This window comes from Panthera uncia (assembly GCF_023721935.1).
Source record: "Panthera uncia isolate 11264 chromosome E2 unlocalized genomic scaffold, Puncia_PCG_1.0 HiC_scaffold_19, whole genome shotgun sequence".
Lineage (NCBI taxonomy): Eukaryota > Metazoa > Chordata > Mammalia > Carnivora > Felidae > Panthera > Panthera uncia.
This window is the reverse complement of record NW_026057588.1, coordinates 12,196,568-12,216,885: the sequence shown is the minus strand read 5'-3', so window position 1 is coordinate 12,216,885 and position 20,318 is coordinate 12,196,568. Positions and strand designations below refer to the sequence as shown.

At 56.7% G+C, this 20,318-nt stretch overlaps 2 protein-coding genes across 6 annotated transcripts; one reads left to right on the top strand and one right to left on the bottom strand.

Moving 5' to 3' along the window:
- Window positions 1–3,302: 3,302 nt before the first annotated feature.
- On the top strand, window positions 3,303–12,954 carry GSK3A (glycogen synthase kinase 3 alpha). The gene is made up of 11 exons (XM_049622177.1): window positions 3,303–3,729; window positions 5,623–5,810; window positions 7,150–7,233; window positions 7,401–7,511; window positions 9,402–9,532; window positions 9,628–9,734; window positions 10,683–10,780; window positions 10,866–10,961; window positions 11,367–11,553; window positions 11,883–11,975; window positions 12,547–12,954. Exons 1-11 carry the CDS (start codon window positions 3,447–3,449, stop codon window positions 12,618–12,620), a joined length of 1,452 nt encoding a protein of 483 aa, XP_049478134.1. The 5' UTR covers window positions 3,303–3,446; the 3' UTR covers window positions 12,621–12,954.
- Window positions 12,955–15,399: 2,445 nt separating this feature from the next.
- Window positions 15,400–20,267, bottom strand: ZNF526 (zinc finger protein 526). Of its 5 annotated transcripts, none has more exons than XM_049622175.1 (3): window positions 20,172–20,251; window positions 18,192–18,291; window positions 15,400–18,101 (listed from the first exon to the last, which is right to left on the bottom strand). In XM_049622175.1, the coding sequence occupies exon 3, from the start codon at window positions 18,078–18,080 to the stop codon at window positions 16,050–16,052; it is 2,031 nt and encodes a 676-aa protein (XP_049478132.1). In that variant the 5' UTR covers window positions 18,081–18,101; window positions 18,192–18,291; window positions 20,172–20,251; the 3' UTR covers window positions 15,400–16,049. The 5 variants fall into 5 exon arrangements, with proteins under 5 accessions (XP_049478132.1, XP_049478130.1, XP_049478129.1 ...); XM_049622173.1 differs by having other exon boundaries at window positions 18,192–18,558; window positions 20,172–20,237; XM_049622172.1 differs by lacking the exon at window positions 20,172–20,251 and adding an exon at window positions 18,459–20,162.
- Between the last annotated feature and the right edge of the window lie 51 nt (window positions 20,268–20,318).

Below are 20,318 nucleotides of genomic sequence, written 5' to 3'. Positions count from 1 at the left end.
AGCCTGTGTGCTTTCAACAACTCCTTTTCCTCAGGCCAGGACAGTTGGATCTAGACAAAGGTTTCAATCATAGGATCTGAAAGGTGAGCTCCTAAAGCTAGAAGTTCAGGCTGGAGAGCTTGATTCAGGGATGAAAGAGCCAGGAGAAGGAATCCAAGCTGAAAGGGTCCTTAGAGACTGCCCAACCCCTACAGTGCAGGTGAGGTGCCTGAGGCCCAGAGAGAGGAAGGAGTTTCCCCAAGGCCACACAGCTAAGAAATGAGGTGGGAATTGAGGGCTCAGGCCTGTTGGACTGGCTTCATGGAGAAACCCCACCCTGTGCAACTCTGAGGGGGAAGGAACTGGCAACTCTTATCTACTCAGGCTTCACCCTCATTTCCTGCCAGCCCGGGGTGGGTGGTCCCAGATGATGTCGATTGGCAGTGAAGAGAAGATCCAGGGCTGGGGTACTGGCAGGAAACCCAGGCTCCCTTGGCAGCCTGCGGGCAACTGCTCCCTCTCCTGGGTGATGTAAGTCACTCCCTGGGGTGGGGGCCACTGGGCTATTTCTGGAAGTTGGGATGAGGCATGTCTCCTGGCAACATAGATGCAACTGAGTTGCTGGTGGTGGTGGTGTGATGGAGAAAGGGGGGTGTTATCACTGCGGGGAGGGGGGGAAGGACCCAGACGAGTGTCTCAGTTCGATTTCAGTGCCTTCAGAACACCTCTAACCAGGTCCAATATGGATTAAGAAGTGCTCGGCTTTAGAACTGCTCTCTAGGTCAGACTTGTTGCCCCCAGTTCTGACCTAGTGGGGTGTCACAGGTGGAATTTAGTTTTGTAAACTCCAGCAGCTCCGCCAGTCTTTAATGACCCACCCAAATCTAGAAATCTATTCAATTTCTGCAAGACCACACCCTCGATGTCTTCCACATCCCAGTAGAAAGCCCTTTGTCGATCTCACAATTTTTCATCAGTTAATTCATCCTTCAGAGACTCTCTTCAAGCCTATAATCCCCAGACCCAGACCCCCCCCCCCCCCCCCCCCCCCCCCCCCCCCCCCCCCCCCCCCCCCGCCGCCCCAGGCGCCCGATTCTCCTTCCTGGTGCTTCTTAAACATTGCTCACCCCTTCGGGTCCCTCAGTCTGGAGTAGTTTCTTGGCATCCCACAGACCTTTTAAAGACACCTCAAGTCCCCTATGACTTCTCCACTGGTCCCCAGTAAGACCCCTTCACTTCACAGACTCCCCTGGACACCTCCGGACACCACAGGCCCCTCACAGACACAGACAATCTGCCCTAGCACCCCTCAACAAACGTTCTCACCCCTGTAAACATCTTGTTAAAATTCCCTCAGACGGTCGCCCTCAGACTCCCACCGACCCCAATCCCCTCCTGTCGGTTGCCCACGCGCCGTCCACTGCGCATGTCGCATTAATTCTGGCCGTTAAGTAACCGCCGCCATCCCGCCCCGCTCCGCTGTCCTTTTGGGCCTTGTTGGTCCAGTGTAGGATTTCCCAGGCTTGGGGCTTGCTTGCTTCAGATTTTTGCTTTTCATTTTTCGAGCTGCCGTCAGAGGGCAGCAACCACCATTTGGCTGAAAAACTACGACTCCCAGACTCTGAACTGTTCGTAATGCAGTTGCATTCATTGAAAAGGGAGCGGAAGTCTGTCCGCGCTTTGCCTTCTGGTTAATGTAGTCCGAGAAGGCCTGAGAGATACTGTCTGTCTGCTCTGTGTCCGCTGAGAACTGCAGTTAGATCGAGTGGATGAAAGTTTCTTCAGGCTTTAGAAAGGGCAGGACAGTTAGTATGAACACTGGCTCAGATTAAAGTGAAGGTCTACAGACTCCATTTCCCATTATTCTACGAGGCAGGAGGGCTGAAAATGATTTCATTCTAGTTCCAAGTATTTCCGGGACACACACACACACACACACACACACACACACACCCTCACACGAACTCCGTTTCCCAGCGTCCTTTGGGGATAGAGTCCTCCCGGGTATTTATTAGTCGATAAATAGGGCGACATAGTCCGTGCACAAAACTTGAGGCTACTCCTAACAGTCGGCTTCCTTGATTCCTTGATTTGGGCCCTCCTGGATCCTGTAAACTTGGGAAGCGGGAGAACGCAAAAGGCTGAAAGAGGGTTCAAATCAGAAGTTCTTTTTTCACCTCTTTTAATTCTCCTCTCAGCCTCTTGGTGCAACCCACGTTGGTAGAAAAAGCTAGATTGTATCTGAAGGCTATTGTTCTGAGAGACCACTAGGAACTTTGTTTCCCAAGTCGTTTGCGGGGGATTTGCCTCCCTGATTAGTGGAAACTTGGAATTTGGAATGTTTGGGCTCCCATTTTCCCGCAGCCCCTGATAGACTTGGTCACTTTCTTGGGACCTGGGGGAGGGGAAGGAGGCGTTGAACACTCTACAGTCTCCCGGGGGAATTGATGTCTTTCACCTTCGGCTCTCGCTTTCCCAAAAGTACCGGCTGGACTCCACTTCCCAGCAAGCCTCTGCAGTCTCATCTCACAAAGGGTCAGGATCCTGACTGGACTATTCCCCAGCATGCTTCGGGTTCCTCGTAGATCCCTCCCGCTCAGTCAAACGGGGAGGCCGCCTTGAACTTCATTTCCCAGAAGACACAAAGTTCACTGTAGCAACTACTCTGAAGCCTTGGTGTTGACTACATTTCCCGGTAGGGACTGCGGCATAGCGTAGGAGATGCAGAGGAACGCCGTACCTATTTTATTTCCTAGCCTATCTCCATAATTGCAGTGTCCACTTGGGGCTTAGGTAGTACCTGGGACTCCATTTCCCGGCGTGCTTTGGAAGTCGCGTTACACCTGCAATGCGGTGAGGGCGTGGCGACGACTCCATTTCCCGGCTTGCTTCACGGTCCGGTATCTGCGGATGCACCGGCGCAGACTCTATTTCCCACCGTGCACTTGGCACGGATCGGCATACACGGCCAATAGACTAAATAAGCGTCTGGACTCCATTTCCCGGCGTGCATCGGCCTACAAAGCTCACTGAAAGAGTGGCTGCGACTACATTTTTGAAGCACATTTAGGGCTCACAGTTGCTGCAATGGAGTGAGTGTGCGACTCTGACTCCGCTTCCCAATGTGCTTCAGAGTCCGCAGTCGACACAGTTGGCTGACTTCTTGCCCAGGACTCTTTCCTGACGTGCAGCGCGATCCGTCATCCCCCGCGGTGGGCTCTAAGGCCTTTGCAGACTCCATTTCCCGGCGTGCCTCGCGGCTCTCTGTGCGGACCGAGGGCGGCGACGGCGGCGCGTAGGGCAGGCGGACTGCATCTCCCGACGTGCCCCGCGGCGGGCGCTGGGCCGGAGCCGGAGCCCGAGCGGCGCGGCCTGGAAGAGGCCAGAGCCCGGGGGAGGCGGCGGCGGCGGCGGCGGGGGCAGCCCGGGCAGCCCGAGCCCCGTGGCCTGGGCCTGCGCTCGGCGCCATGAGCGGCGGCGGGCCTTCAGGAGGCGGCCCTGGGGGCTCGGGCCGGGCGCGGACCAGCTCGTTCGCGGAGCCAGGCGGCGGAGGCGGTGGTGGCGGCGGCGGCCCCGGGGGCTCGGCCTCCGGTCCGGGCGGCAGCGGCGGTGGGAAGGCGTCAGTCGGAGCCATGGGTGGGGGCGTGGGGGCCTCGAGCTCCGGGGGTGGCCCCAGCGGCAGCGGCGGAGGAGGCAGCGGCGGCCCCGGTGCGGGCACTAGCTTCCCGCCGCCCGGAGTGAAGCTGGGCCGTGAGTATTAGCGGCGTCCGTGGAGGGTGGAGATCAAGGTTCCCGAAGCCCTTCAAACGTCGATCAGCTTCTTCCATATGCCCAGATAGGAGGTCCAGCTCCCTGTGCTTCCAAAGATGGGATTTGAGCGCTCCCCTTCCCAGAGAAAGGGATTTGAGGGGTTACCATCAATTGGAGTTTAGGACTGGATATTAGGATTAGATTAGTGGTCCTCAAGGAAACAGGGGTCGCAGGTCTCTGTTCTTCTAGTACTGAGATGTTGGGTCCCTGAGCCTTAAAAACAGGAATCTGATGTTGCCATCCATTAGACAACAGGATCAGGAGTCATCCTCGCTTGCAAATGGGGCTAAAGGGGTATTGTTCCCAAAAAGAAGATCACCGTCACCCCAAAAAGGGGATCGAATTTGCTCTCCTTTAGACGATGGGGGTTTGGAGTGAATATCACATAGGAATGGATTTGAGGTTACTGTGTCCCCGGAAGGATAGGGCCAGGGCTTCCCAAACTGGTACCCAGGCAGTCTTTCCTTTTAAAATGCAAGACCTGTTACCATCATTTGTCCATAACAGATAGAACTGTACCCCCAATGGTGGAAATTAATAGTTGGTGCTTCTTAGAAATGAGGACAGACTGGGAATCAGTATACCCTGCCAAACAAGTCCATAGGCACTGTTCTTCCAAAAACTTGGCTTGGGGTGCCTGGCTGGTTCAGTTTGTAGAGTATGCGACTCTTGTTCTTGGTGTCATGGATTCGAGCCCCACGTTGGGGGTAGAATTTACTTAAAAACAAAACAGAACAAAAAAAACTTGCTCGGTAAGTCTCCTTCCACAAAAAATGGAACAGTGTCAGGGAGGGTCACAGTTCCCCATTGAATATGGATCTAAGGTTCTACCCTTATCATTGTTCTGAGGTATGGTGTCACTAGCTCTGGAAGAATAGCCACATAGGATCATCTTCCTCCAAAAGAAGGTGTCAGTGCCCCTCAAAACAAATTTGGTTCATCAGTGACCCCTTTTCTTTGGGAAATTGATGAAAAGTTCACCAAAGAAAAGAGGTCACTATTCCCTAAGAATGCCACAAAACTTTGCTGCTGTTCAGAGAATGGAATTGGAAATTACAGCTTTCCTTCAAAGGACTGAGGCTGGGATGGCCCCTTGTTAATGGAGGCCAGGTTCATCAGTCTCAAGACTTAGTACTTGTCCATTGGGGACCACCCAAATACAGGAAGGGGTCTGGAACTCTGGACCACACAGATGAGGAGGCCAGGTCAGCGCCTTTTCTAACTCCAGAGTAGTTGGGGAAGGGCTTATTGTGAAAGTCATGACCTTGTCACTCATACCTGGAGGAGTCCTTTCTGCCACTAAAAAATAGTGGTGGTTATCAGCTCTAGCAAGGAGGACTTAGTGGTCACTGTTCCTCAAGCTGTGAGAAAGGCTAGTGCTTTCCTAAAGTAGAAGTGCCTCGGGGTCACTGCTCTGGTAAGTGGGAGAGGTTAGGTCAGGCTTTTCCCAGTCAGGAGTGGGGCCAGCAGGCAGGAAGCTCAGAGTGGATACAGTCATCATCTGAGAGTATGAGGATGCCCTCAGACCAAGCGGGACCAGTGATTTGCTGCTCACTAGAGGTAGAAATTCTGGGTTATCAATCCTTGAACAGCAAGAAGTTTAAGTGTCAGTGTCTTCCCACCCAGAGAAGCAGCAGGATTTAGGGTTCCCTGAAGGGAAGAGGAGAAAGGGCACCCAGAGGCATCCAGCAGCCACCTTTGCTCAAAGACAGAGAAGAGACAAAGGCCCCCAGTGAGCATCCTATAGAGATTCGCCTCCCTCCCCACAGCCCTGTGATCGGGTGGTGGCAAGAGGGGGAAGGTCAGTGGATGTGTGTCCCCTTTGTTCCCCAGGTGACAGCGGGAAGGTGACCACAGTGGTAGCGACTCTAGGCCAAGGCCCAGAGCGATCCCAGGAGGTGGCTTACACAGACATCAAAGTGATTGGCAATGGCTCGTTTGGGGTCGTGTACCAGGCACGGCTGGCTGAGACCAGGGAACTGGTGGCCATCAAGAAGGTTCTCCAGGACAAGAGGTTCAAGGTAGCTTGGGGCAAATGGGGACAAGGAGGTGTGACCAGGCATAATGGGTGAGAGCACCCTAGTGAGGGTGCTGGATTTGGGTTTTCACGGGATCTGAACACGAGCCAGAAGAGAAAGGAGTGGAAAAGTGTGTGGAAGATGGGAGTGTGGGTTCCAAGAGAGACCAGAGCTGATGTTGGGCTTTTGCTCTGGGTGAAGTGCTTTGTTAGGCGAGTTGTTATTTAATTCACATGAAGGTTCTCTGAGGGTGGACACTGGTGTCTTATCCTCATTCTAAGACCGAGACTCAGATAAGAGAATTGACTTGAGAGCAAGACTAGCCTCTGGCTTGTCTGATTCCAAAGCCTTCCACCTTACCCGCTAAGTTACGCTTCTGCCCAGAGGAGAAAGGAAGCTGGTAGAGGGTGATGAGTGTGTTTGTGAAGGTCGTGCTTTGACCCAGGTGCTTGGCAAGCGCAGGATGAAATCCAGACTGTACTCTGCTCACCAAACCATGTGCCTTGGTGTGGGCATCTGTCCCCCTGGGGACAGATGTGCCCTATAACCTAGTGGAGGTCCAGGGAACCAAAAGGAGATGGAAGAGGTAGAAGTCGAGGGACAGTTGGTGTTGCAAGGACTGGCATTTTGGAGCTCAGGCTGGCCTGGATATAAACGAACTGAGCCTAGGCTGGGAGCGAACCAGGTCAGGGACTGGGTCTTGGCAGTGAGAACCCTTGGGCAGGAGGAGCTCCAGGGTGTGGGCCAGAATTTGATTAGCGTTGAGTCCCAGAAGTGCGAGGGATCTGAGGGTGGGAATTCTGAGGCCAGAACTCAGGGGAACAGAGAATAGGGAAGAGACTGAGGCTCTTGGAAGATGGAAGTCTGGAGTCTGGGACTTAAGATCCAAGTCAGGGTTCAAGGGCCCAGATGCCTCCAGGGGAGGCAATAGAGAGGAGTGGGGACCAGGGTGAACTGGGTGGCCGGTACTTGTCTGTTGGCACTCGGGCCTTGTGTGGCCATATCATCTGATTTTTCAAGACAGCCAGGAAAAGTGGATTCATACATGGAGACCCCTGATTTTCAAATGTTAGCAACGCATTGGGAATTTTTGAACAGTGGGCTGAAGAAAGCTGATCTGTAGGTTGGGTTTAGTCCATAGGCCTTCAGCTTGTGGGGGAGGGAAATGGGTAGTGGTAAGGAATTAGGGTCTGTGCTAGAGGGGTCCTGGAGCTGGGACGCAAGGAGTAGCCACCTGGCTCTGTTGGCAGGAGTAGAGGAGCAGGGCTGTGGTGAGGGGTGCCAGGGAGGGGAGGCGGGGAGAGTCGGCCATTGTCTGAGGCACTTTCCTTTTGCTCCCAAGAACCGAGAGCTGCAGATTATGCGTAAGCTGGACCACTGCAATATTGTGAGGCTGAGATACTTTTTCTACTCCAGTGGGGAGAAGGTGAGGCCTTGCCCATGTGGGGGAGTCTTCCACCTTGACTCCACCCGTGTTCCTGCCTGCCTTTCTCGTGACTGCCAGTCCTTCCCCCCCCTTCCCCCCCCACCCCCCCCCCCCCCCCCCCCGCTCTTTCCTCACAGTGCCTCACACCTCTCCTTTGCTCTCTGCAGAAAGACGAGCTTTATCTAAATCTGGTGCTGGAATACGTGCCCGAGACAGTGTACCGGGTGGCCCGCCATTTCACCAAGGCCAAGTTGACCATCCCTATCATCTATGTCAAGGTGGGCAGGCGGGCAGGCTGCTGGGACCCAGGCCTACAAAGCCAGGGGCTCTGGATCCTCCTGCCTTCTGTGGGTTCCTTCTTCCTCCCAACTTTATGTTGGTCTCTGCAGGCTGTGTGTTCCCTGCCCTTGACTCCATAACCACCATAGACAGAGCTTGCCAAATGCAGGGCAAGCCAACCTGAGGCCTGACCGAGTCAGGGAGGCAGGCTGACTGGGGTCTGGGGAAGACTGCACGGTACCTGCTCGGGTCCACCCTGGGAGCCCAGTGGCACCAGTATTGTTGGTGGAGTTAGAATCGGGGTGGGGACCGAGAATGTGAAGGGAGAGATGCTGAAGTCAGAGTCCTGGCCTGCAAAGCCTTGGCAGAGGGGAGTGGGAAGGAGGCAGGGTTGGAGGAAGGTTGCTGTCCACAGAACCTGGGTTCATTCCCCAGGGCCTGGTGCTGTGCCCCGGGTGTTAGTCTCTTTCAGGAGGTGTTTGAATGAATGGGTGAATGAATGAATGAATGAATGAGCCTAGGGATGATGTGGAGAACAGAGGCCGGAGCAGCTTTCTTTTTTTTTTATTTTTTTATTTTTTAATTATTTTTTTAATGTTTATGTATTTTTGAGAGAGAGAGAGAGAGAGAGACAGACAGAGTGTGAGCCAGGGAGGGGCAGAGAGAGAGGGAGACACAGAATCCGAAGTAGGCTCAGGCTCTGAGCTGTCAGCACAGAGCCTGACGCGGGGCTTGAACCCACGAACTGTGAGATCATAACCTGAGCCGAAGTCAGACGCTTAACCGACTGAGCCACCCAGGCACCCCCGGAGCAGCCTTCTGCACTGGGAGGAGGTGGGTGGGTTCAGGTTGGCTGAAGATCCTCCTGCTAGCTTTAAGAACGCTGGGCCTCGGTGAGCTACAGAGCTCTATCAGGGGTTGGTGCTGGGGGACTGCGCCTCCCAGGAGGGGAGTCCTCTGGTTTGGTGAATCCCTACTGTGGCTACCTGTGTGCTGAACCCAATGCAGTTCCAGAGACCTAACTGACTGAGACCCAGGCTTTGTTCCTGAAGAGCTCTCAGTTTAGTGGAGTAGACAGCTGTCGTTACAAAGAACTATAAAACTACTAGCAACTGCCATAGTAGAAGGAACACAGGGAATTCTGGAAACAGGAGGCCCCCGGCCCTGCCTGCTTTGGGGGTGAGAAGGATCAAGGAAGGCTTCTGGGAGATCATTAGGTGCAGGGTGAGGAAGCGGCATCTCTAGCCAAGGGCAGTGGGAATGGAGGAGGGGGGCCCAGGAAGCCGGCCTGAGCAGTTGCTATGTGCTGGGCACTGGCCTGAGTCCTGGGGGACACAGCAGCGATGAACACACAAAGATCCCTGCTCTCTTGGCACTTACGTTCTAGCCAGTGGGAGGGAGAGTGGCAGGAAAATCCAGCTGGAGGGAGGCGAGCCCGTGGGTGGTTTTGACTGGCAGCTGAAGGAAGCCGAGCCCTTCCTATAGCCAGTGATTTTGGAGCTGAGTGACTGGCTCCCGCAAGGCCTTCCTTGTGTGTGTGTGTGTGTGTGTGTGTGTGTGTGTGTGTATCAGGCTTTTGCTGAGGTGTGTGACTGAGGCAGTATTCTCAAGGTGCGGGGCAGTGCCAGCCCTGAGGGGGTCTGTCGCAAATGCCCCATCCCGAACTTACTGAATCAGAAACTGGGAGGGGGCCCCAGAGGTCCCTGTTTTAACAAGCCTTCTAAGTGGGCCTGGTGCAGAGTAAGGTTTGAGGACCCAGGGGCAGTGGAAGAGTTTATGAGTCAACTGGAGAGGTGCTTGGGAGGGCTCTTGAGGCCAAGAGGGTGGAGCGCTGGCAAGTTCCGTGGGCAGCCCTAGGCCACAGTTGTGCTGTCCCTTGCCTGTCCCAGGTGTATATGTACCAGCTCTTCCGGAGCTTGGCTTACATCCACTCCCAGGGCGTGTGTCACCGCGACATCAAGCCCCAGAACCTGCTGGTGGACCCTGACACTGCTGTCCTCAAGCTCTGCGATTTTGGCAGGTGGGTCTGACCTGGGGTGCGCTGGGTGGCCAAAGGGGGCGAGGAGGGACCCCAACCCTGGCCTTGTGTTTACTCCCACCCATCTCTTCCCACAGCGCAAAGCAGTTGGTCCGGGGGGAGCCCAACGTCTCCTACATCTGCTCTCGCTACTACCGGGCCCCGGAGCTGATCTTCGGAGCCACTGATTACACCTCGTCCATTGGTCAGACTTCCCGGAGGGTGGGGGTGGGCAACGGCAGTCATGGCAGTTTTTGAGTTCTTTCTGTGTGCTGTCTGCCAAGCTCGGCGATAAAAGCTTAACGTGTGTTCTTTCATCCAGTCCTCACAAACTTTGGAGGGCGATGCTGCCGTATGCTCGGTTCACAGATGAGCAGTCTGAGGCTGGGAGCGGGGAGGCCGCCTGCCTGCATTCGCACTGCTGGGGTTGGGCAGGGCTGGGCTTTGAAAGCTGACCTGACTCCAGAGTCCATGCGGGCTCTGGAGCCTCCCAGTCAGCCCTCTTTTCTCGCCTTGGGGGGGAGGGGCTGACAGTGACCTTGGGGGAATCAGTGGCTCTCTACCGCGAGGGTGTGACTTGCTCACAGGCCTCGTGTCTTTCCCCATTGGTGGGGATGGCAGCACTACCTTCCAGGCAAGAGGCGGGGGCATGAAAGGGTTTGGAGAGAACATTCATCAGCAGTGTGGAGAAACTGAATGGTCCTTAGGTGTGAACTTGTGCCTTGGGGGTCAAGTACAGACCAGGGAGGGGGGCAAGACTCCCAGGTTGCAGCTGTTCCTGTGGGCAGGATAAAGGCTAGGCCTGGAAATTAAGGCTTTATCTTCCCGAGGCCCGAAGAACACAGATGCCTGTTCTAGGTATGTTGGGCCATCCGGAGGCCAGAGGTAGAGAAGGGGCTTACTGGGGTCACCGAGGGGAGAGAGGCAATTAAGGCTGGAAACACTTAGATTGGAGAGTGCAGCACAGTCAGTCAGACCTGGAGGTTCAACATCAGGCTCCGGCGTTCCTAAACCGTAGGACCTTGAGCAGGGTGCTGCTTCTCATGGCTGAGAAAATGGGCTCCTGGCACCCTCGGGGTGACTGTGGGGGGGGATCGAAGCACTGTGAGGAGATGGGTGGAGGAGCCCTGACCCTCCCCCATTCCCCCTTCAGATGTGTGGTCAGCTGGCTGCGTGCTGGCTGAGCTCCTCCTGGGCCAGCCCATCTTCCCCGGGGACAGTGGGGTAGACCAGCTGGTGGAGATCATCAAGGTGAGGGCACGGCACAGTGTGTGTGTGTGGGGGGGGTGGGCTAAGGGAGAGGGGCTTTGGCTCAGACCCCTCCTTTTCTCTGCAGGTGCTGGGAACACCAACCCGGGAACAGATCCGAGAGATGAACCCCAACTACACGGAGTTCAAGTTTCCCCAGATTAAAGCTCACCCCTGGACAAAGGTGGGGAAGGGCTAGGGGCTCAGGCAGCATGGCTGAGGTCCCCTTTGGAGGCCAGCTGGCCTGGGGACCTGGCTATAGAGTCAGGGCTTGGGAGTGGGTTAGTAACTCATCCCATTTCCAATTTTATGGCATCTCCCATACTCGAGAAGGTGAGGATCGACGGTAAGTTCGACAGTGCCATTTTTCTGGTGGGGAAACAGGCTCCCAGCAGGGCCCGTCCAGTGATGGGACCTGGGGGAGCTGCTCACCCGAAAGAAGGTGACTGCCCCTCAGTGGTGGTGCCTCAGTTAGAAAGTGGGTGTGCGGGACTTAGTCACGTTTGCTGCAGGCCCCGTAGCAGCACGATGCTGGCTGACCCAGTGCTGGGGCATTTCACCCTGGTGACTTCTGTCCCCTCCCGCTAAGGTGTTCAAATCTCGAACGCCGCCGGAGGCCATCGCGCTCTGCTCTAGCCTGCTGGAGTACACGCCGTCCTCAAGGCTGTCCCCTCTGGAAGCCTGCGCCCACAGCTTCTTTGATGAACTGCGATGTCACGGAACCCAGCTTCCCAACAACCGCCCGCTTCCCCCCCTCTTCAATTTCAGTCCTGGCGGTGAGGGCACAGCCTGGGATCTGGGGAACCGGAGGGGCAGGCAGAGGATGTGGAGGAGTGCTTGGTGTTACAGACAGGAGTGGGGCGCTGAGGGTGGGCTACAGGAAGGGCCTGGGGGCTCAGGAGATGCCTCCAAGACAGGAGACTTGACCCTGCTTAACCCATGCCCTGTGATCACCTGTGCGAGGCTCCCTCTGGTTTTTCACTTAAAGCATTCAGTGGCTACACCCTTGCCAAGAGCTGGGTCCCTACCTGGTGCCCCCTTCTAACCCTGACCCTGTCTCCCAGTGCCCTGCCTCCTGACTGGGCATGTCCATTCCTGTCCCTAGAACTCTCCATCCAACCATCTCTCAACGCCATTCTCATCCCTCCTCACTTGAGGTCCCCAGCGGGCACTGCCACCCTCACTCCATCCTCACAAGGTAAGTCAGGGGCCATCTGTGGCAGATGAAAGCCTTTCTCAGCCTGGGAGGCGGGCCTGTTCCCACAGCCCTAGAGTTTCCTGCACATGTGTGGAAACTGTTGACACTTTGATCGTATACGCCTGCCTTGATGGTCACCTTTGTAGGCTATTATCATCTATATCTGTGTTTAAGTGCTAACTGGAAAGCCAAAGACAAACGTTTGGCTTGCACACACAAACAAAAAGTTAAATTTGTTGTCCACGTTTAAAAATTGAGGCCACTGCATGTACAAATTCGGATTTCCTGTCTCTCTTGGGGAAGAAAATCCGACTGGGCAGTGCGGGCCTGCCTTTCCTCGGGGCGGTGCTGTCAGCTGGGGCCAAGTTCCAGCTGCCCTCTTTTATGTGGGGCCTGGTTCTCTGGAGTCCGTCCATGACCAACCTGGCCCTTTGGCATTTGAACATGCAACCCTGGACCCAAAGTGGCAGCTATCTGTTTCTGATGTAGCATCCCCCACCGAGTTCCTGCTCTTGGAGGGATGGAGGTCTGCAAGGCAAAGGGTAACTGTCTGCTTCTTCCTCTCCCTCAGCTTTAAGTGAGGCTCAGACCGGCTCGGAATGGCAGTCGACCGACGCCACAGCTCCCCTCACTAACTCTTCCTGAGGGCCCCACCAACTACCCTTCCATCTGGGAGCCTCCAGTGGGGCTGGGAAGGGGGACCATAGCCCATCAAGCTCCTGACCTGGCTGGGCCCCTAGACTAGAGGGCAGAGGTAAATGAGTCCCTGTCCCTACCTCCAGTCCCTCCCTCACCAGCCTCACCCTATGGTGGGCTTTTTAAGAGGATTTTAACTGGTTGTGGGGAGGGAAGAGAAGGAAGGACAGGGGGTTGGAGGCATGAGGACCTCCTGCCCCCTCGGCCCCCTCCCCTCCTCCCAGGCCTACACTCCTCCAACCCCCTTCCCCTCCTGTGTCCCTTGTAAATAGAACCAGACCATCCCGTCTACTCCTCCTCCCTTCCCTGCTCCTCCTTCCCCCTCGGGTGTAAATAGATTGTTATAATTTTTTTCTTAAAGAAAACGTCGATTCACACCGTCCAACCTGGCCCGTCCCCCTTCTACAGCTGTCCCTCCTCCTGTCCTCTGCCCCTAAGGTCTCCTCCCTCCTCTCCCAACCCTGGAGGGCTGGGGGTGGGTGGGTGGGGGAGCTCCTGATGTCTTAGTTTCCACAGTAAGGTTTGCCTGTGTACAGACCTCCGTTCAATAAATTATTGGCATGAAAACCTGCTTCCTGTCTGGCTGCCTTGTTTCCACAGAGGTGAGGGTGATGCCTGAGGGGCTGTTCTGGGACAGGACCTCTCAGGCAGGGGAACAGGGCTGAGTGAACCCACCGCGCTGGGCTGTTGGAGGCTTGAGTCCCGGCCCTGCCTCACAGGCCCAGCTTTCCTGTGCCTCAGCTCCCCTCTGCACATGTGACAAACTGAGTCTGGCTTATCCACTGCAGAGGCCTGGTGGGAGCCTGCCTCATGGACCCAGCACTGATCTGGAGGGAAGCAGGCACTGTCATCCCCAGGCGACAGTTGAGAGAATGGGATCAGAGGTCAAGGCCACAGAGTGGAAGTGGCGGAGTCGAGACTTTGAACAAATGGCTCTATGTCTCATAGCCTAAGCTACATGCTGTTTCACAGGGACACTGAATGATGAGGGGTCACTCAGGCCAAAACAGCCTAGATGTAGACCCTTAGTGGGCACAGACAGGGGCAGAGTAGCTGTCCTCAAGCCCTAACAGATCTCCAAGCTTTCGTTTCTGTTTTAAAGAGGGCACATAGCCGGCCCATACCTAGGGATGCTGGGAAGCGACAAGCCTGGGAAGGTTGGCACAGAGAACTCGGTTTCTTTCCCTCCTCCCCTTCCATGAAAACATGGCGGGGCCACGGGCAGAGGGAAATGGCCACTCCTCCATGTGGTGCCAATGATATGTGAGGGCAGGAGGCCTCAAAAGTGGAAGGAGGAGCAACTGATCCGTCCTCCACTGGACTTCACTTGTGAAGAAAAAAGGAAGTTTTTTTTCTTGGTTACTGTGTAATCTCTACGCCCACCGGCGAGCTTGAACTTACGACCCTGAGATCAAGAGTTGCGTGCTCTACCGACTGAGCCCCAAAAGGGAAGGGGTTTTGAACATGTCCCAAAGAGTTCAGGGACTGTTCCTGTGGCACCTGAACTCTCCAGTTTGGGCCAGCCCCACGGGCACCTGTAAACTATTCAGAACAATCCTTGGCCTTTCCTGCTCAAGACCCTCTGGATATCACCTTGTTTGTAAGATAAATGCATCTAGCAAGGAGACCACAGCAGGACAGAAGGGCTGGTCCGGGCAAGGGGCACTCCCGGGGCCCCCCTACCTCCCTACGGCTCACATCTGTTCAGCCGTGAGGTCAGTGAGGATGTGCCTCACCCTCCTCCCACTCCCATGGCCTCGGCCCTGGTCTGGCCCATCCTTTCCCCTTAGACCATCTTCAGCCAACCCCCTGCCCCACCTTGATGCCGGGGAGCCCTAAGGCCCACTTTTGACCGTCCCCGCTACCCCAACTTAGTCTGACTTTCACAGCCTTCCCAGGTCCAGGCCTCCCCACCTGAGCACTTTGGTCTGTAGAGGCCTGGTGGGAGCCTGCCCCAGGAACCGGCCATAAATCATCCATTCCTGTTTAGGGAGGGAAGGACTGCCACTCTAGGTAGACTTCAAAAAGGTTGGGGATCCCTTCTTGTTCCTAAGGCCTCTGATCTTTCAAGGCCTCACCAAACCCCAACTGCTCGGTGACACTGGCTCACCTCTCCTCCAGATGTAGCAAATCCCCTGAACATGCCTACCCCTGCACCGGTTTCAAACGTCGCACTCGCTCAACGGTACTGGTTACAGATGTGGGCTGAAGGCACCACCTGGATTCAAATCTCAGCGACACTGCTGCCTAGTGTGAGACCTTGGGTGAGTGCCTGTCCCTGTTTTCTCATCTGTACAGCAGGCCTAATGCTGAGATCACCACACGGGCCCGCCGGGTCACAATCCATGTGCAGTGCGAGCTGTGGTGCCTGCCACGGCTAGGCGGTCATGTGTGCTGTCATTGTGGCTGTGAGTAACTGGACGGTCTCCAAGTACACCAAGAACTCACCCTCTCTGCAGTGTCGTCTGCCTGTTCCGTTCTCTTCCTCTCTCACTGGTGGATTCCTAAGTTTTCCACAAGGACTACCTCCTCCAAGGGGTTTGTTCCCTGCTCTGGGATCCCACCGTCCCTGTGCATCCCCAGCACCGTCCTGAGGATCCCGGGACTGAGATCTGCCTGCTCCCCAGGGGCAGGGCAGGAGCCTGACTCCTCTCCGGCCCCCGGCATGGCCCGGCATGTGGGAGGGAGGCCCGTGGACTCCCAGGCTGAATGAATCAATGACACACACTCAGAGAGCAAGGCCATCTGTACTTGTGTGAACTCCACTGCCACTGAGCACCTTCTGGGGTAGAGCGTGGGTCTGGGTCTGAGTCATTCCCGGGGTTCCAGCATCACCCAGCCTGCAGCTGAGTATGTGGGTACCTAGAGATTTCCTTCCGTATTGTCAAAAGTGAGCTTAAGGAAGCCCAGAGAAGTCCAGTACCTCTCTCTCCACCAGGCAGAGCCAAGTCCTGTATGCCCAGGGTCCAGGGAAGGTGACAGTCTTGGGGACAAGCGAGAACCCGCAGAGGTATGCAACAGTGCCCAGCACAGGTCTGGCACGTGGTCGGGGCTCAGGAAAGGTTACCTGACATTGCTGGGCACCAGGGTGACAGGTGCAGAGCAAAGAGCCTAGGCAAATGCTACTCTGCAACGCACCGGGGGGACCCGGGACAGATCACGTCCCGTCTCAGGGCTTCAGTTTACCCCGAGGCAGAGAAAAGTGACAAGACACACCCGGCAGGGCCGTTGTGAGGAGTCAGTGGGTAAGAGGCCAGGGTGGATCTTGGCACCCAATCAGGTGCCAGAGTGGCTTGCCAGGGGGTGGTCCCCTCTCTCCCGGAGGTGCCCACGATTGTTGTTGCAACCAAACTCTTTTATTGCTGCTCTTCGGCTGCGTCACACGAAGGCCGCGTCCAACTGCAGCAGCCCGCTCGCCTCCCCGGCCCCCAGGGCGGCCTGGCACAGCTGCAGCGTGTCCTCAAGTGCCAGAGGCTGGGACGTCTCGATGATGGCGATGGTCTCCCCCAGCTCCGTACACATGATAGTCTGCTGAGGCTCAGGGGGCGGGGGCGGGGCAGGAGGTGGCGATCGGGGCGGCTGCAGGGTCAGGGTCCGGGCTCGGGCGTGGACACGCTGGTGCAGTCGCAGGCCTGCCAGGGCGTGGAACCAGCGGCCGCAGGTCCCGCAGTAGTAGGGGCTCTTGTTGTACAGACCGGTGATGGGGAGGCGGGGTGCGCGGGCGAAGGCCACGGGCCGCAGGTGCAGCCTCCGGTGCTGCTGCAGGTTGGAGCTCTGCGTGAAGCGCTTGCCACAGTCCAGGCACTGGTAGGGACGCGCACCCGTGTGGGTCAGCTGGTGGCGGCTGAGGTTGGCCAGAGAAGCAAAGGTCTTGCCACACGAGTGGCACTGGAAGGGCCGCTCGCCCGTGTGTGTCCGCAGGTGGTTGCGCACGTGGACCAGCTTCTTGAAGCCCTTGCCGCACACGCCGCAGCGGTGACGCCGCTCGGGGGGCCCGTGGACCGCGCGCCGGTGCCGGGAGAGCCGGGAAGCCGAGGCGAAGGACTTGGAGCACTGTGGACAGGGCAGCTGGGCGGGCGGGGCGGGGGGCGGCGGCGGCGGCGGCGGCGGCGAGGGCTCGGCCGGAGCCGGGGAGGCGGCCGCCAGCGCGGGGGGCGCCCCGCTCTTGCCCGCGTGGGTGCGCCGGTGGTAGAGAAACTTGGTCATGTTGCTGAACGTCTTGCCGCAGCGGCAGCGATGTAAGGGGTTGGCGGTGTGTGCCCGCCGGTGAGCCACCAACGTGAGCTCCGTGCCAAAGCCGCGGCCGCAGTCCACACAGAGGTAGCGGGCTTCGCCGCGGTGCAGCCGCAGGTGCTGCTCGAGCGACGCCGCTTTCTTGAAGACCTTGGAGCAGGTCGTACACTCGTGCGTGCCGCCGACGTGCGCCCGCCCATGAGCCAGCAGCCGGTTCGCCGAGCTGAAGCTGCGCTGGCACTGGTCGCAGTGGAAGGGGTGGGCTGCCGATGCCGGGCCGCGGGATGCCCGCCGGTGTCGCCGGCGTGCCTCGGCTGACGTCCAGCGGGGGGGACAGTCCCCACAGCCCCTGGCCCGGCCGGCTGTGGCCCTGTCGCCTCCCGTGGCGTCATCACCAACCTCTGCCACCACCTCCTCCTCCTCCTCCGTCTCTTCATCGTCTTCCTCCTCCTCCTCTTCTTCCTCCTCCTCGAGCCCATTGCGCTCTTCTTTCTCGAGGGAGTCAAAGTGGGTGCCCTGATGCTCCAAGAACTCCTCGGGAGTGGCACAGAGGGTGGAACACTCGGGACACTCGTAGGGCTCCATCTTCACTTCGGGTGGAGCAGGGAGGGGAGGTGCCGGTGCCGGGGGAGGCAGAGGGGGCAGCACCGGTGGTTCGGCCGCCGCAGCAGAAAGGTGCCTGGCCTTGCGATGAGCCACCCACAGCTCAGGCGAGGGGAAGAGCTCCTGGCAGTCCCCACACTGGTACTGGATCTGGCTCACAGACTCCCGGAGGTGGGCGTCCTGGTGGGCCAGGAGCTCACCAGGGGACAGGATGAGCTGGCTGCACTCCCCACACTGGAAAGGCCCATCCTCGGTGCCCGCCATGAGCTCTGGCTCCAGGCCAGCATCCTGGGTGACCAGCGCCTCCTCCTCTGTGACAGCAGGCACATGCCGCTCCTGGTGAGAGAGAACTTCCTCCAGCGTGTTGTAGAGGCTGCCGCACTCAGAGCACATGAACTGGTGGTGCTGGAAGAAAAGGGAGGAGGCGAGGGCCTCCCCAGGTGTCATCTCGGTCACCTCTGTTGACATCTCCGTCATCTCTCCTAACATCGGTGTTGACGTCTCCATCGCCCCTGGTGACATCTGTGTTGGCATCTCGGCCGCCTCGGCCACCTCAGCCGCCACCTCTGCCATGGTGGGGAGGGAGAGTAGTGCCTGGAGAAAAAAGGGGAAGCTGGTGAAACATCGAGAACCTGAGAGAAGCAGGGATGTCTCAAGAGCTTCCTTGCCCATCCTGTCGCTCACCAGCCTCTGTCAATCGGCAAGCCTGCATCCAGTGCTCACGCCTCCGTCTTCAATGAACCTGTGGTTCTGTAGCCGACCCCTGCCCCAGGGTGCCGGGCATCTGTGAGAGAGACAGCCTCTTTCAGTCTGGCCTCAGACATCACCCTCCCTCCTTACCCGCAGGGCCAGTTGCACCCTTTCTAAGGACACCTCTCTTTATGCCTCTCAACGTCTGCCTGTACAGTTTCCTCACTGTTCAGCCCCGTTCTTCCTACTGTATGTACACACAGACATGCAGCAGTGTTTGAGAGCGCAGGCTTCTGGACCGGACCGCCCTTGGCTTGAATCTGCGTTCCACCACTTACTTCCTCTGAGACTGTTTTGTCACCTGTGAAACGGGGTAAAAGTAGTACTGACCACAAACACCCTGGTACTTGAGAAAGGTTAGACAGAACCATGACTTGGGAGTTCGCCAGAGATTCTGTTTTTGAGTCCTAAGTCTTTGCTGTTGCCATTCCTTCTGCCAAGAGAGTTCTCTCCTCTTCTTGTCCAGCAAACTCCTGCCCAGCATTTCCTTTGTGAAGCCTTTTCTGATAACATCTCTACATTCTCAGGGTGATGTCCATCCACTCCTTCCTCCTTTGGGTTCCTATGGTAACCTGTGCCACCTCTATCATAGCAACTATCATGAGTCCGGGTTGCGGTCTGTGCTCCTCTCCAGACTGAGCATGCAGGCAGGGCAGGTCTGATTCACTGTAGGGGCTGATGTCACCAACAAAACCACGGACCTGGGCCAGGGATTTTTAACTTCTGAACCTCCGCCTATGTGCCCTGTCTCCCCTTCTACATGCGTGGGCTCAACCCAGGCCTCTTTACACAGCAGGGGCTCAGAGGCACTTTAGCAAATGACTGCCCTCCTACCCCCTGCTAATTTTCTGAATCCAGTCTCCACTCTCTCAGTCTTTAACTCATCTGTTAATGCCAGAGGGCTGGTGGAACTCAGCTTACACGCAGGCATGCAAAGTTGCTCATATTAAGCTCCCGGAGGGATGTTAGTCTCTTCATCACTGATGTGGTTCCAGCACCAAGAACAATGATTAGCCCACAACAGGTACTCAGTAGATATTCTGTGAATGAATAATGCTCCCTCCAGGAAGTGAGGCCATGAGAGCTTAACTCTCCCTGTGCCCATTCTTCCACCAGGCCAACTTTCCTATTAGACCGTGAATTTCCACAATAACACAGCCTAGCACATGACTCTGTTTCCAGCTGATATCCAATAAATGTTCCTCGAATAAATGATTCACTAAAGGCCCAGGAGTTACTTTTTCTTAACTACAAATCCCAACTCCCTCACTAATATACGAGTCGCCTGGGCCCTGCACACAACGGCCACCCAATAAGGTATCTTCCTGAAAGTAGTCAACCCGGAGCCCAAGAGTTCAGTTCTTCCTTGTTTACAGCCCCACACTCCAGAGAACTCCCATGGGGCGAGGCCCAAGGCCTGGGGTAAGGCTTACACAAAGTAGGCACCCAGTAAATGTTCTTCCAGAAGGCTGCCTCGAGTAATCTAAAATTCGGACTTTTCGCCCACATTCCTCCCTTCCCAATTATGGGACTGTGTACTATCGGTAGGGAGAGACAGGGGCTTTTTATACCATAGATCAGTAAGTCCTTCCAGGAAAGAACCCACCAGGGGCCTGGAAGTTCAACTTTTCCGCTACACATCCCATTTCACCGACCGCACTTCTCAACTCCGTAGCACGAGAGTACCCTGTAAGGGCTGGGGGCGGCGGGCTCAAGGGTAGGGTCCTGCACGCCGCAGAAGCTTAATCAATGCTCTAGGGCACATAGGAAGGAGCGCTCTCCTTCCACTCCGCGCCGCTCCCGCCCTAGCGCAGGCCCCAAGGCTCTTCGTCCCTCAGTGTCCCCTTCGTTCTCCCTCCGCCCCCTCCGTACGCCCAGTGCTCTCTTCCCCCGCCCGCCCCGCGGCGCCCTCACCCGTCTCTCTCGCCTCCTGCAGCCCCCGCCGCTCTTGACACAGACCCTCTCTGCTCCAGGCGTGCGGGACCCCTCACTATCCACACCTACCATTGGGCGGTGCCCTTACCCGTGGCAGCCAATCAAAGCTGGCAGCAGAGGGCACGC